This window comes from Callorhinus ursinus, unplaced genomic scaffold (genome assembly GCF_003265705.2).
Source record: "Callorhinus ursinus isolate GAN/ISIS: 27379988/994484 unplaced genomic scaffold, GSC_fseal_2.0 scaffold39, whole genome shotgun sequence".
NCBI lineage: Eukaryota > Metazoa > Chordata > Mammalia > Carnivora > Otariidae > Callorhinus > Callorhinus ursinus.
In genome coordinates, this window is record NW_027397101.1 from 22178764 (window position 1) to 22194643 (window position 15880).

At 39.3% G+C, this 15880-nt stretch overlaps 1 protein-coding gene across 3 annotated transcripts in view; it reads right to left on the reverse strand.

The window, feature by feature from the left end:
- MLLT3 (MLLT3 super elongation complex subunit) overlaps nucleotides 1–15880 on the reverse strand; it is a 279621-nt gene that overhangs the window by 117614 nt on the left and 146127 nt on the right. For all 3 annotated transcript variants that reach the window (XM_025887853.2, XM_025887854.2, XM_073880867.1), the window contains one exon: nucleotides 7770–7852. In XM_025887853.2, the coding sequence (XP_025743638.1) occupies nucleotides 7770–7852 (83 nt within the window). The remainder of the gene's footprint in view (nucleotides 1–7769; nucleotides 7853–15880) is intronic.

The window sequence follows — 15880 nt, forward strand, 5'->3', positions numbered from 1 at the left end:
TCATTTCCCATCCCCCCAGATCCTGCATCACCTTGTACCACTAATCTATTTCTGTTTTTCTAGAGTTGCCTGTTCTGTGGATGTGGCATTTCATACAAATATATGAACATACATAAAATGCATATACAATATGTAACCCTTTGTGACCGTCTTCTTTCATTTGGCATGATTTTCCAGGGTTCATACACGCTGTAATGTGTCAGTAGTTCCTTTCTTACAGCTGAATAATATTCCATTGTATGGGTATCCCAGTATTTGTTTATCCACTTATTGGATAGACATAGGTATTTTTTCTTTTTAGCCACTGTGAATAGTGCTGGTATGAACATTTGTGTACAAGTTTTTATGTAGACATGTATTTTCATTTCACTGGGGTAAATACCTAAAGGTAGAATTTCTGGGTCCTGCCGTAACTCCATGTTTAACATTTTTACAAACTGCATTACTGTTTTCCACAGTGGCTGCACCATTTTAAAATCTCAATAGCAATGTATGAGGTATTTATGTTTTTTAATATATAACATTCAAATTCTACATAGTTAGATAAATCAATGTTTCTCTTAAAAGAAAATTTGTGGGGCATCTGGGTGGCTCAGATGGTTAAGCGTCTGACTCTCGATTTCGGCTCAGCTAATGATCTCAGGGCCGTGAGATGGAGCCCCACAACACGCTCTGCGCTGGGTGTGGAACTTGCTTGGGATTCTCTCTCTCCCTCTGCCCATCCCTCCCCAGTTCACTCTAAAAAAATTTTTTCTTTATTTAAAGATTTTATGTATTTATTTGTGAGAGAGAGAGAGAGCGTGCACACAAGCACGGGGAGCGGCAGGCAGAGGGAGAAGCAGGCTCCCCACTGAGCAGGGAGCCCGATGCAGGACTCGATCCCACATGACCTGAGCCAAAGGCAGACGCTTAACCAACTGAGCCACCCAGGCATTCCTAAAAAAATTTTTCTTTATTAAAAAAAAAACAATTTGTTATATTATTATTGTGATGAAACAAAGTGATTTGAACCTACTTCTTTTGACTTAAAAGTCTCAGCACCTGAAACTGTCAAAATGTAGGCATCTCCTGCTACAAATTTATGGTTTCCACCTCCTCACCCACACTTCCCCAAATCAGTCTCCACTCATTCGCTCACTAGCAAGGCCTGAAAACCTGCCCCTTCCCTCTCTCATCGGGATACCCTTTCTCCCCTGGTTTTCCTCACACTTAACTGGCATTCCTTCCTAGTCTTCTTCCCTGACCCTTAGGCATCCTTTAACTTTAGGCAAAGTTCCCCAAGGAGCAGACACCCATTCACAGGGAGTCACTTCTACCTACAGGACAATGACTCCACTACCTATACCTCCAGCCCAGCTCCCACCTCATGGCCAGATATACGTGTTCCACAGTCTGCCCACATCTCCACTAAGTTGACCCACGGCAAGAGCAAAGTCATGGATTATCTTAACCCGAGCTTATCTTCATCTGTCCTTTCTCCTATCCTCTATATCTTGGCAAGCAGAAATCCTAACTTCTTATCCAAGTTAAAATACAGAAAAACCATCCCCAGCTCTTTCCTCCTCCTTCGCTCATCACATTCAAATAGTCTCCCAGTTCTACTTAGAATCCCCACTTAGGAACTCTCAAATTCAGCCCCTTTATCCAGTTGCCATACCCCTGCCCTAGCTTAAACCTTCATCACTCCTCACCTGGGCATCTCCTCTATTTTGAACCCACCCCATTCTACCTCCCACAGGGACAAGACAGTGATCTTCTCACAGAAAAATCAGATTACATCTTTCCATTGATATAAATGCCTTTAATGACTCATCATTTTCCACAGGATAAAATCCCTCTTCCTTGGAATAACCATCTTCGTCTTTAATACCTTCCCTGCATTTCCCTTGCTCTCTCATGACACCCTGTGCTTCCATAATTGTGAAGCACTTGCAGTTCCCAACACTTCACATTATCTCATTCATTTTGCCTTTCACATGTACTGCTCCTCACGCCTACGCTGTCTTCCCTCCGAACACACCTCTCCTCCCTTGCTTGCTTAATGCACTCATTATTCACAACACAGCTAAAGCATGAAATCCACTGGAAAGTCTTCCTAATATTTCGATTCCAATGTGTATTAGACAACCCTCTTATAGCATTCCTTTATTAATGTAATTATCACATTGAATTATGATCATTTTTTACTTACCTGCCTCTCCTCTAAATTGTAAAACAATCCACACACCTTAGAATTCAAATTAAAAACATAAGAAGGGCTGCTTTCTGCCTTATAAGTGGGTCTGTAAATTTGTAAAGCCTTTGGGGAAGACAATTTGGCAGTATCTATCAACATGCTAACCCAGTAATTCTTAGAATCTCTTCCACAGAAATATTCAAATATGTGTGCAAAGATATAGATGATAAAATGTTCGTGGTAGCATTGTTTGTAATGGGAAAAAAAACTGAAATGATCTTCGAGTGAGTATATCATTGAATACCACACAGATGTTTAAAAAATAGATTTGGAAATACTGCCAAGCAGATTAAAGGTAACTCACAGAAAATATTAAAGTATGATATATTATGCCCCTGCCAATCTCTACTCAACACAGATTTTATCTGGGCAAATGCATGGGGTAATCGGGAAAAGCTGTACCAAATAGTTAATAATGATTAAACGGAATCAAAAGACATACTCCTGCAGGGGCGCCTGGGTGGCTCAGTCAGTTAAGTGTCTGCCTTTGGCTCAGGTCATGATCTCAGGAGTCCTGGGATGGAGCCCTGTGTCTGGCTCTGTGCTCAGCGGGGAGTCTGCTTCCCCTCTCCCTCTCCCTTTGTGCGCTCTCTCTCTCTCCCCCAGATGAATAAATAAGATCTTTAAAATAGATATATACATATATTCCTGCAAACGTTTTTAAAGATAAAAATATACTGATGAATATAAATCATTACCAGCAGAAAAAGAATATCACTTCACAACACTTAAATACAAAAATAAAATATATATATCACTTTTCCATGAAACTAAGGGTAAGGACCACAGAGAGTGACTATCTTTCTATGAATCCTGAGTGCAATTTTCTTTTAAAGTTTTGTGTGTGTGTCTTGTTTGTTTGTTTTTTGAGTAAGGAAAAAGCCACTCACAAACCTTGCATTCTAGCCAACTGATCTCTTTCCTGGAGAGCAGACTTCAATATTATGTCAATCTATGCTCCTCAGGAAAGATTCTTCTCAAATTGCAAACAAGAAAGTATGCATTTATTCTATATATAAAGCTAATACATTTCCTTGTAGAGGTGGAAATCTGGTTTTGGCAATATCAAATTGTCCCTCTCATTCTGCCTCAGTCCTTGACATTTACTCAGGTACCTTCTCTGAGGACAGAATGAAAGAGAGAAGCAGGGGATCCTTTAAACCTAAAATGCTACAGTCAATTATGTTTTCGTGTGCCTACTGGTTTAAAGTTTCTGCAACACTCCTAATTCTCATAGACAAGCTTGTTTTGTTGAACACAAATGCAAAATAAGATAGAATGAACATACACAAACTCAAAAGCAGCACTGACAGACACTCCACCTCCCGCTCTGGGTAATGACTCTGACCTCTCAAATAAATGAGCAAAATTGAGACAGGCTTATTAGAAGCAGGAAAAGCAAAAGATAGAGATGGGCCTGAGGACAGGATGATATCATCCTTAATATGCAGTAGGACTCTCCCAAGATCACATGGAAGTCTTTTTGCAGCTTTCTTTCATCTCTAAAAACTCTGAACAATACTTTTCATAAACCATTACTGTAATGGATGTTTGTTCTTCAAGACAGAGTTGAATCAACTCCGGGAATGAATAAAATGATAAAAACTCAAAAGAAATAAAATGTACATTCTGGGAGAAGAGCCCAGGCTCCTAAATTTTTACCCACAAATCATTTCAGTAGGAAGAGAAAAGAGAAATATATCCGGCTCAGAGAATACAGCAAAACTTTGGTTTGTTAAAAAAAAAAAAAAAAATTCCAAGGTAAATGAAAAGAGATGACAAAGCAATAATTTCTAACTAAAAAATTAATAACATACAGAAAAGAACTTTAAATACTACACCCATGTATCTTCCGCTGAGATTAAAAAAATGTTAACACACCTTTGCTTCAAAGGATACAATTTTTTTTTTAAGATTTTATTTATTTATTTGAGAGAGAAAGCACAAGCAGAGGTAGGGGCAGAGGGAGAGGGAGAAGCAGACGCCCTGCTGAGGATCCAATGGGGGGCTCCATCCCAGGACCCTGGGATCATGACCTGAGCCGAAGGCAGATACTTAACTAACTGAGCCACCCAGGCGCCCCCAAAGGATACAATTTTATAAATATAAGCTGCTCTATGGCTCCTCCCCAGGAACCAATGCTTAGTTCCCATGCTGTCATTTCAATTCACACTCTTGTGCTACGTATGTGTATTTCTAGAACATTATTTATTCTCAGCTTCAGTGGCTTATAAAAACATACATAAATGGTATCATAACCATATACTTCCGTAACTTTTAAGTTGTCAGTCTTGTTTTTGAGACTTATCCATGTTGCTACATTAACTGCTGTATAGCATTCCGTGTATTCCTAACCCACCATTTAGTGATCCACATCTCTACATAGGACCAATTAGGTGTATCCCACTTTTTCATATTACAAACACTGAAATATAGATGTCTCACTGTGTACCTATAAAAATAGCAATTATTAAATATAAAATCTTAAAGACAATCTAAAACTAGAAAATTGAAGTAAGCTGATATGGATGCTATACAGAAAATCTATTTCATGGTGTTCAACTCAAGGGTCTATTTCATAATGGCTCCAAAGGAATTACTGCTTTCCATCTCATGTGCCTCTTTCTTTCTCCATTTTTTTTTTAAAGATTTTATTTATTTATAGTCAGAGAGAGAGAGAGCACAAGCAGGGGCAGCGGCAGGCAGAGGGAGAAGCAGGCTCCCCGCTGAGCAGGGAGCCCAATGCGGGGCTGGATCCCAGGACCCTGGGATCATGACCTGAGCCGAAGGCTTAACTGACTGAGCCACCCAGGCATCCCCTTCCTTCATTTTTTTAATAAACTACAATTCCTCACAAAATGAGTCAAGAAGATGAGTCATAAGAATGACTACCCAAAGTGCCGAGAAGACTGAAGCTATGTGTGTGTGTGTGTGTGTGTGTGTGTGTGTGTGTGCACGCGCACATGTGTGTGGTGTGCAGAGAGATTCCGGTTATTTCTGTAAGTAAGGGAATTGAATAATTCAGAAAATAAATTTTTCTATTGAACAGACAGCCTGTAAAAATGACCAGAAAAGGTAAAAACAAAGGAGAGAAGATACTTCACTACAGCATTATTTCCAAACTGAAGCCAGTACAATGTTAAATTGACTTAAGGAGATAGGAACAGAATGGTACAGCCATTATGATCCTCCCACAAGAGATCATAACTGTCTAGCCCCTCATTTCTTTGGAAAAACACCTTTTCTGGCTTGAAAGCCTAGACTCTTCCTACGGGCAGCCCAATGCCTAGATGAAATAAAACACTGGATGAGTGACAAGAGGGAAGAAAAGCACCACATGATCTTTATTAATTAAACTTCTAGAATTATTGAGGGGCACCTGGGTGGCTCAGTAAGTTAAGTGTCTGCCTTCGGCTCAAGTCATGACACCAGGACCCTGGGATCGAGCTCTGCGTCAGGCTCCCTGTTCAGCAGGGAGCCTGCTTCTCCCTCTCTCTCCCTCTGCCTGAGGCTCCCCGTGCTTGTGCTCTTTCCCCCTCTCTCTGTCAAATAAATAAAATCTTTAAAAAAAAAAAATAAAATTTCTAGAATATTGAAAACAGGGATGGGTAGAGATATAGGCTCTCGCTCCTTCCCATAAACACAACCACTTTAATTGAAAATCAGTATTTTTTTAAAAATGGGCAAAAGATTTAAAGGGTCGGGTGCCTGGGTGGCTCAGTCATTAAGCGTCTGCCTTCAGCTCAGGTCGTGATCCCAAGGTCCTGGGATCGAGCCCACATCGGGCTCCCTGCTCTGCAGGAAACCTGCTTCTCCCTCTCCCACTCCCCCTGCTTGTGTTCCCTCTCTCACTGTGTCTCTCTCTGTCAAATAAATAAATAAAATCTTTAAAAAAAAAAAAAATTTAAAGGGTCATTTCTCCAAAGAAAACAAATGGACAATAAGCATATGAAAAGATGTTCAAAATCATGTCATCAGGCAAATACGTATCAAAGCCATTTCACATGCACCATGATAACTACAATTTTAAAAAAGGAAAATGACAAGTGTTTTCCAGGATGTGGAGAAACTGGATCCTTCCCACCACTGCTGATGGGAATGTGTAATAGTACAGTCATTTTGGAAAACAGCTGACAGTTCTTCAAAAAGTTAAACATAGAGTTACCTTATGATCCAAGCACTCCACTTAGGTATATACCCAGGAGATCTGAAAACATGTCCACACAAAAACTTGTATATGAATATTCACAACAGCATGATTTACAGTAGGCAAAGGTGGAAAAAAGTCAAATTTCCAGTAAATATGAATTAATAAACAGAATGTGGTATATTTATACAACAGGGTTTTATTCAGTTATTAAAAAAAAATACTAAGGATATCAGTGCATCCTATAATGTGGGTAAACCTTGAAGACATACTAAGTGAAAGAAGCCAGGCACAGATGGTCACACATTTATATGAAATCACCAGAATAGGATAGTACATTGAGAAAGGAAGTAGATTAATCATTGCCAGGGGCTGGAGGAGGGAAGAATGAGTGACTGCCCTAGGTACAGGGTTTCACTATGGGGTGGTGAAAATCCTAAGAAAGTCATAGAATTAGATAGTGGTGATGTCTGCACAATACACTAAAACCTGAAGAGTTGCACACTTTTAAAAAAATGAATTTTATGATATGCAAATTATATCTCAATTTTTCACATAAAAAAAGCTAAAAGCTGGTTTTAGGGAAATCCAAATTGAAATGAGAAAAAACAAATCAATACATCAATGTGAAGTCATATCACATGAGCAGACATAACGCATCTCAACAAATTCTGATTTGATAAAAAATGTGAACATTTCAGTAGTATTACTGAGAAAGGTAATCATTAGCATTTACCAAATACTTACTGATACATGAAGCATTATTCTAAATATTCTACACAAACATACTGCATCTAAACTTCCCCTAGCCCCCTTATGAGGTAGATACTCTTACCCTATCCCCATTTTATAAATAAGAAAAGTGAACCCCACAGAGGTTGAGCAATTTGTAATATTATATAGTCTGTGTGTTTTGCTACATATATACTTTTAAATCCAGTAAAATCTATATGTCAAGCTGATATAATTGTATATGTATGCCATGTGTGTGTGGCAGCTACAGATAAATGAGAGATTATTCTTTGCAAGTGTCTAAAATCCTAAAAATATGAAAATGAGAAAAGGAGCATTTCACCGAAAAAGCCTAATTTCTCTTTTCTATTTTACAAACATATATTAATCTTCTTTTTCAAATGGTAATCATTCTTCTCTTAAAAAGGAAAGTTTAATGAATTTCATATAATCTGGCTTCACATAATTGAAATTATCTTTAGCCACTTCCTCTAGAATTAAGGGTAACAATAGCCAAAATTCCTAGAAGACAAATTTAACTGTTATTTTCAAATCATCCAGTGACAGAAGTGTTTATGAATCAAAATTATTTTGAACATCATTTGTTTAATGGAGGATCTTCCACTGAAAGATTAATGGGTAAAGATTACATACCTTGTTTTTAAAATAAACCTCAATTGGCAAAATGAAACCAGCATACCCAGATTCTTCTACTTTGTAAGGTGGATCTTTGCACACTGCAACATTAAAAAGAGAAAATACGTGAGAGAAGAATAAAAGACAAAAAGACATTCTTTCTTTTGGGGAAAAAAAAACCCCACTCTACTATCTAGATCATGCTCAGTCTTCACAGCCCTTTGCTAAATCCCCATCTGCATCTCTGATCTATCCTTTACTCCCCCGAATCTACAATAATTTTCCTAGGTAAAGCAAATCTGTAAGCTATTTGTTAAAATCTTGATGGGGACATCTCATCGCAGTCAACCATGATTAGTAATAACTCGACTTCAGTTGTTGTCACCCTGCCCTAAAGCTTTAGGGAAATTGAGGATAGCTCCTACGATCCAAAGCTTGAAAGTTTCCTAACAAAAGTACTGTCTATGTCAGGTCTTTGATGTAAATTACCCCATCCTTAAACCCCTCACTTTTTGGATTTCTACGCCAAAAAGTGGCAGGATATCCTCCTTCCTTAGAAAATCCCAAATCCAGAGTCTCCCAATGTTACTGGTGCCCATAGTGTCACTATTCCCAGTTCCGCCCCCCCCACCAAAAAAAATTAGGCGAGACTATTTAGGCAAGTTCTTGGGAAATGAGAGACACCCTCAAGAAGCTAAATATGATTTCATACCACTAGAATATCAATTAAATCAAAATCAGTCACAAGCCAACTGAAATTATTCTAGCTAAGACTGCATTTGATAGTATCACAAAGAAGTAAAAATGTGGATGCTGAACATCAAGGCAACACAGTCCTCTCTATGTGGCAGCTCAAATCCTCTGCAGCAGGGCTCCAGTCTACCTTTGCAGCCTTCCTCTTTGGTCACCCATCAATCCTCCTGTGCTACATTCAAGTGCACCAACTCCCCCCAAATATGCCCAGCATGTCCCAACTGTGCCCTGTCCTCCTGCCATTCCTTCCATCACACTTTGATACTACTGTTAGTATCCTCTCCAGTTCAAATTCAAATTTCGTCACAAATTTTGTGGCCTTTCCAGACCACAAAGTACTATCATCTCTTCCTCTTTTACCCTCCCAAAGCATTCACTGTCTGAATTACAGGTTTGACACTCAACAGAGTTCCCCATTACCATATATTCAGGAATCTCATCTGTAATTTCCTTCCAGTCTTCAAGGACAGAAATGTTCTGCCTCAGGAAGATAATGAGTGTCAAGTGTCAAGGGCTTAGGCACACGTGGGTGCCAATCCAGGTTCCACCTCAGCCTAACCAGGCTACATCTGGTTACTGAAAGTTACTCTAATTCTCTGAACATTGGGTTTTCTTCCATTGTAAGGATTAAACAGGATGATGTATATGTAAGACACAGCACAGATCCTGGCACACATAAGTTCTTAAAAAGTGACTGAAGTGCGGCAGGAAATCTAATCCATGAAATATCCAAATGTCATATAAACTTTTCAGATGAAAATAGAAAGAAGACAGCAAGTAGAGCCCTGGATTTTGAGTATAAGACTCAGGTCCATGGCCCCTGGGCTAAGAATTCTCCAGACAACTTCCATTTCCTTTAGCTTTAAAAAAGAGAACACCATCGCGGGTGCCTGGGTGGCTCAGTCGGTTAAGCGTCTGCCTCTTGGTTTCAGCTCAGGTCATGATCTCAGGGTTGTAAGATAGAGCCCCATGTCTGACTCCACGCTGGGCGTGGAGGCTGCTTAAGATTCTCTCTCTCACTCTTGAGAGAGAAAGAGAGAACCATATACCCAACTGTAAGCATGGCCATCAAGATGCAATTAGACTATATATGTGTAGAAATTCAAGTGTAAGTTATTTTTCTTCTAGACGACGGTGATGATATACATGAAGATTGGTTAGACATTCCACAAGTACAACCACGGTTATAAAGAGGTATACTGAAGATAGGATTTTAACACTTGGACGTCTCCTTTAACCCACCTCAGGAACCCTTCCCCAAAAGGACATCAGAAGTCAATCAGGACATCAGAAGTCAATCAGGAATGAGGAATCTCACCTGACTTTACAAGTGTCTCTTAAAAAAAAAAAAAAAACGAAAAAGCGAAACAACTCAGAGTAGCTTCAGTCCAGCATCCACTAACCACCTGCCGACCTGTCATGAATATTCAAATATCCTGGACCCTTGGAAGAGGATATGCCACCAAAAGCACTGAGCACTCCCCACCTCACCCGAAACAGAAGGCTCGTATCACACCCATGACATTTGCAGACTGCAAAGCCTCTCTGCCACACAGCAGTTTCAGTGTCCAGGTCGTTGGGGATTAATCATGCCAATGTCACTTGAAGGAAGTTTATTCTGTGGGCTGCGGTACATGCCAGGGAAGTTATGGCGGCTTCTCTATACCCCCTTTTGTTGAATTCATTCTCTCTATTCTGCATGCAAATTGCTTCTATTATAGGAAACAGCTGTTAGTGAGCACATCTTCTAGTTGAAAGTTTGAGATTTTTTCCCACCCTCTAAAGGAAATGATGTGTTATATATTAATATTCCGTGAAAGTCTGGTTTATAAGAAACTATTTACCAATGCATACCTCAATTATTTTTAAATGCAATATTTTCATAAATAACAATAAACAATGTCTGTAGAGCACCCTGAGTTCTTAATTAGAAACAAAGAATAGAAACTTTTTATACACACTAAGCATGCCAGAAAATCTGTAGCAATACAAATATAAACTTACAGTCCCAATCCGAAGAAAGCCAAATTAGGGGAAGTAGTTTATTTATTCAAGTATCTTATAACCTAAATCATTAACATGAGTTTCTAACCTAATTCTTAAAAAGAAACAGGAGTTCAAACCAAGAAACATTTTAGCCAGGGATAGTACATTAGACATAAAGCAATTATTGTTAAACTAAAAGGACCACCTTTGGGACTTCCCTGTGTCACTCAGAAATGCTTCTTCATTAAGAATCCATGTTCTATCATCACTGGCTACTGTGTTACCTTCATACGATCTAAGCATCCTAAACCCTTCAACTCATTCCTCCTCTCAATTGTTCGAGAATCAGATAATCTTAAAATCTATGTAATAAAAGTTTCAGAAGTTATTAAAGGGACATTCATCTTTGGAAAGCCATCAAATTTTTTTAGGTGACAGTAAAGTGGGAGGACTAACATCCATTCTTTAAACTATGCAAATTAATATTCAGCAGAAATCCCTGGAAGCTCTCACTCCTGTCAAAATCCAGCCCAGACGTTAGCTCTTTTAGAATGTCTCCCTTGTTCCTCTTCCAAGCTTCTCGTGTTGCACTTATCAGGTTGGTGCATTTATCAGACTGGCAAGATAACATTCACTCACCTCTCAGACTCCTCCACTAGACTGAGCCCCTTGAGGTCAGCAACTCCATTATTACTCATATCTGTAACTCCGGGCATTAACACTGAGCCAAGTAAAGCAACAAATGTTTGTTGAATTGAATTTTTTAAAGAGGCATGCCATCCTTCACTGATTTACCATCACTAAAGAAGTTGCTTTCTGGGAGCACTCAAATTCTTCTCCAAACCCCCATGCCCTACAATCAACATGAACTTTTATTAAAATGGGTAGAGGCGATAGGAAGTGTTGCCACCAGAGGAGCCTTCTCCTGAAAGCCAGTACTCACATGGAACTGGTTTTAATTCTTGAAGTTTGCTTCAAGAAACTGAGTTCACAAATTGAGCCAGAGGATACCCAGTGTCATTTTGAAACTAACATTATACAGCCATAAATAACATGTTCCTGCTCCTCTCCTTCCACATACTGCTGCTGCTCAGGTATTCCAAGGCTCTAACTAGGAGACATTTTCAAAACATCTCTTTCCAAGTAATCACATGTAGCATGAAGGTCTACCAGCACACAACACTCATGCCTGAGAGTGAACAGCTCAAAGTGTACATAAATAATGAGTAATTGTAGTTTTTTTTTCCTTAAAATAGCTTCTCAAAACTAGGCACACTCCCCATATAAATATGTAGTATAATGCTAGCTATATACACTGACCATTAACCTATTTAAGTTGTGCAAAAAATGCACACAAGGAAGAAAAACCAATGAAGGGGGGAAAGGTCATATTTTGGTTAACGTGGAATAAGTCAAAATCTTATTCCCTTACCTGAGATTTTTAATATTCTTCATTTAGGAGAAAAAGGCTTCAAAAAAACAAAACAAAACAAAACCCTGTGCTTGGTACAGGGAAATAAATGCTCCTTAGATGAATAAATAAATTTGTGCTATTATCATAAAGTTCACATACAGACACAATAAATAAACTTAATTAAAAGATCCCATTGTTTAGCCCTAAAATGAAAGAAAAAGAAAAGAAGAAGCTCTTACAGATTCATAAGACCCTCATTTAAAGCCTTAAAAAAAATATCATTGGGCAATAGTTTTTTCTCTAATCCTCAGGAAAACAGCTGATAGATTCCTCTCCAGTCTGTTTGCTTAGACACTATGATTTATGCCCATCTGAATACTTTTGTTCAGGACATGGCCCAGTTGACCATTGATAATTATTGGTTTTACTTTATTTACGGTGCAGAACCCTTCAGGAAGGAAACACACTGAACTCTATATAATATAGACTGGTTATTACCAATGCTTTGTGCTAAATGTCCCTTCCAGTTTGAGCATTTTGGACTCCTTCCCTTCCTGCTTGAGTTCAGAGCCCCCAAGAACAGTGAAACAAGGGGCTGCCTGGCCCATGTCTCTGCCCTCAACTGTCCTGTGGGAGCATTTAGAAGTCGAGGGCTAGCATCTAGCAGTCTCAGCACCTCACTGCCATTGAACATGGTAGCCTTTACACTTGTGACATTTTGAAAAGAGCAAAAACCAACAGTTGGGTTTTGCTTTTGTTTTTATAAGCATACACACATGGGAACACGCACACAAAGATTCTGCCATTGCTTCTACTCAGCCCATTTCAAAACAGGTATTTCTAAATGGCAAAAAATATTTCCCCCCTTTGTGCCATTTCCTCTGTCTCCCTGAAAAACAACTAAAGGTACCATCAGGCAACTTTTGAGTTCCATTGTTGAGGTTTTTACCTTGTTGTGCTGGTGGTTGTTTTTAATTCAAGCAATTCTAAAAACCGAATTGCTTCCTATGCAAAACAGAACTGTGGCCACACAAGATAAATGTCCAATTAACTTTCACAAACTTTTTTTTTTTTTTAAGATTTTATTTATTTGACAGAGAGAGAGAGACAGCGAGAGGGAATACAAGCAGGGAGAGTGGGAGAGGGAGAAGCAGGCCTCCCACGGAGCAGGGAACCAGATGCGGCGCTCGATCCCAGGACCCTAGGATTATGACCTGAGCCGAAGGCAGACGCTTAACCGTCTGAGCCACCCAGGTGCCCCAACTTTCACAAACTTTTAAGAAACAAGCTAGATACAGTTAGCTAACTAAACAGACGTGGAACATACGTCCACCTCTTCAGGATTCACCACTCAAGGACCAACTCAAATACCACCTCCTCTGGAGAGCCTTCTGCCAATATTGCAAAACAACAATGGGAGTTTCCCTCTTCAGAGTTTCACCTCTTTTCTCGTTGATCCTATTAGCTAGTCTATTATATATGCTACTATCAAGCTCCATCCCCACCCCTATTTAATCTATGCTTCCCAAGGGCTACAGCTATGCCTCCAGCCATTTCTCATCTCTGAACCCAACCCATCATTTATGAAATGGAGTTGAGTCAATGGAACATAACTTTAGTATGAACTTCAAAGGAAGAGATGGACAAGCCTGGCCGTCGTACATGGATGAACTGGAGGGTGTTATGCTGAGCGAAATAAGTCAATCAGAGAAAGACATGTATCATATGACCTCACTGATATGAGGAATTCTTAATCTCAGGAAACAAACTGAGGGTTGCTGGAATGGTGGGGGGTGGGAGGGATGGGGTGGCTGGGTGATAGACACTGGGGAGGGTATGTGCTATGGTGAGTGCTGGAAACTGTGCAAGACTGTTGAATCACAGATCTGTACTTCTGAAACAAATAGTACATTATATGTTTAAAAAAAGAAGATAGTTGGAAGGGAAAAATGAAGGGGGGAAATCAGAGGGGGAGACGAACCATGAGAGACTATGGACTCTGAGAAACAAACTGAGGGTTCTAGAGGGGAGGGGGGTGGGGGGATGGGTTAGCCTGGTGATGGGTATTAAAGAGGGCACATTCTACATGGAGCACTGGGTGTTATACACAAACAATGAATCATGGAACACTACATCAAAAACGAATGATGTAATGTATAGTGATTAATATAACATAATAAAATTTTAAAAAATTAAAAAACAATAAAAAGAGAAAAGAAAGGCCTAGATGGCAAGCACAGCATAAGCAAAGTCATTAGGAAAGTTCAACAGTATAATGGGGCAGTCACTGTAAGCGGAAACACAGAAAATGATGAAGAAAAAACAGATAATATGGATAAAGTTTATACTTGTATGGAGAACCTCATCGCATACATACTCAGAAAGCCCAGGTGGGCAAAAAACGGATTACATATATAAAAGAGGGATCATTAATTTTGAAATGTTACAGAAAACTCCTAGATTTGGAAAAAGAAGTCAAGATTCCAAATTGGCCATGTTGAAAAAAATCTTAATGGTGAACATAAAAATGACTTCATTTGCTAGTAACTTGGAATCTTTACTTATATAAAGACTTAGAATATTCCTAGTCTCTCTCTCCAGAGGGGGAAAAAAGGGAGGATTTTTTTTTTAAATATATGCACATCTTTAGCTTTCAGAGCACTTACGTCATTAGAGTTAGCAAAGCCTATCTAACGCAGGTTAAGTCAATATATTTCACCTTCAGAGAACATAACTGCGATGTTAAAATAAGACTGCCTTCATGATCATTTCTTCAAGGAATGTATAACAAATGAGCCAACAAAATACAAAAGTTGCCCCGAACTAGATAACATTATGAATTGTTAGGAAATAACTAAATACTCAATCTTACATCTTTCGCTAAAATTGACAGTACTTCTGCCAACCTGCCTCACGATAACTCAGTATATGGTGCTGCTTCAAAAACTGGCCTAGTGGAAATGTATTTCCAGGCTAATTTGACAGGAAATAGCAAGAGTGTATCTTCAGAGAAACTGCAACTTAGGACAAACCCAATTCCTTCATTGAGAATTATTCAAAGAGAAAAATCTTAAGATTTCTTTCTCAAAGATGACCATCATTTTTAAAGTTAAACCTTGGGGACACCTGGGTGGTGCAGTAGCTTAAGCATCCAACTCTTGGTTTCAGCTCAGGTCATGATCTCAGCCATGAGATCAAGCCCCACATCGGGGTCTGTGCTCACCGCACAGTGAAATCCGCTTGAGACTCTCCCCTCCCCCACCACATGCGTGCGCACATCGTGTGTGCTCTCTCTCAAATAAATAAATCTTTAAAAAAAAGTTTAAAATTAAACCTTGGACAAAATACTTTTCAGAATACCGTATTTCAGAAGGTCCCCTAGAAAAGCAACATTAGTACATGGAAAATGGTCTTCTTGAAAAGTAACTGAGAACCCCTCAGTATCTAACAGAAGCATCTTCATTTCAGTGTGTATTACCACATCAAAAAGCTGGCCATCAGCAACAGAGTTTCCCCTTTATGGCTTTTTATTATTTAACCAAATACCTAAGGAGCTATTGAAGAATCACATTTCCTAAAATAATCACCTCATGACTTCTGGATGTAGCAGAAGTAAACAACCCTTGGGACAGCCTCTGGCATCAAAGTTTTACCCTATGTTTTGTACTTGGCCCAGCTGTCCCTAAACCTGGTGCTGCTTTTTATTTAAAGGGGAAAAAAGAGTGGCTCAGTTGGTTAAACATCCAACTCTTGGTTTCAGCTCAGGTCGTGATCTTAGGGTCTTGAGATCAAGCCCCATATGGGGCTGGCTCTGCATTCAGCGGGGAGTCAGCGTGAGATTCTCCCTCTCCTTCTCCCTCTGCCCTCCCCGCAACCCCCGCACTCACTTGCTCGCTCTCTCTCTCAAATAAACAAATCTTTTTAAAAAAATAAAGACGGGGGAGAAAGAAATTTAATGTCTTTGCTTACAAAATTA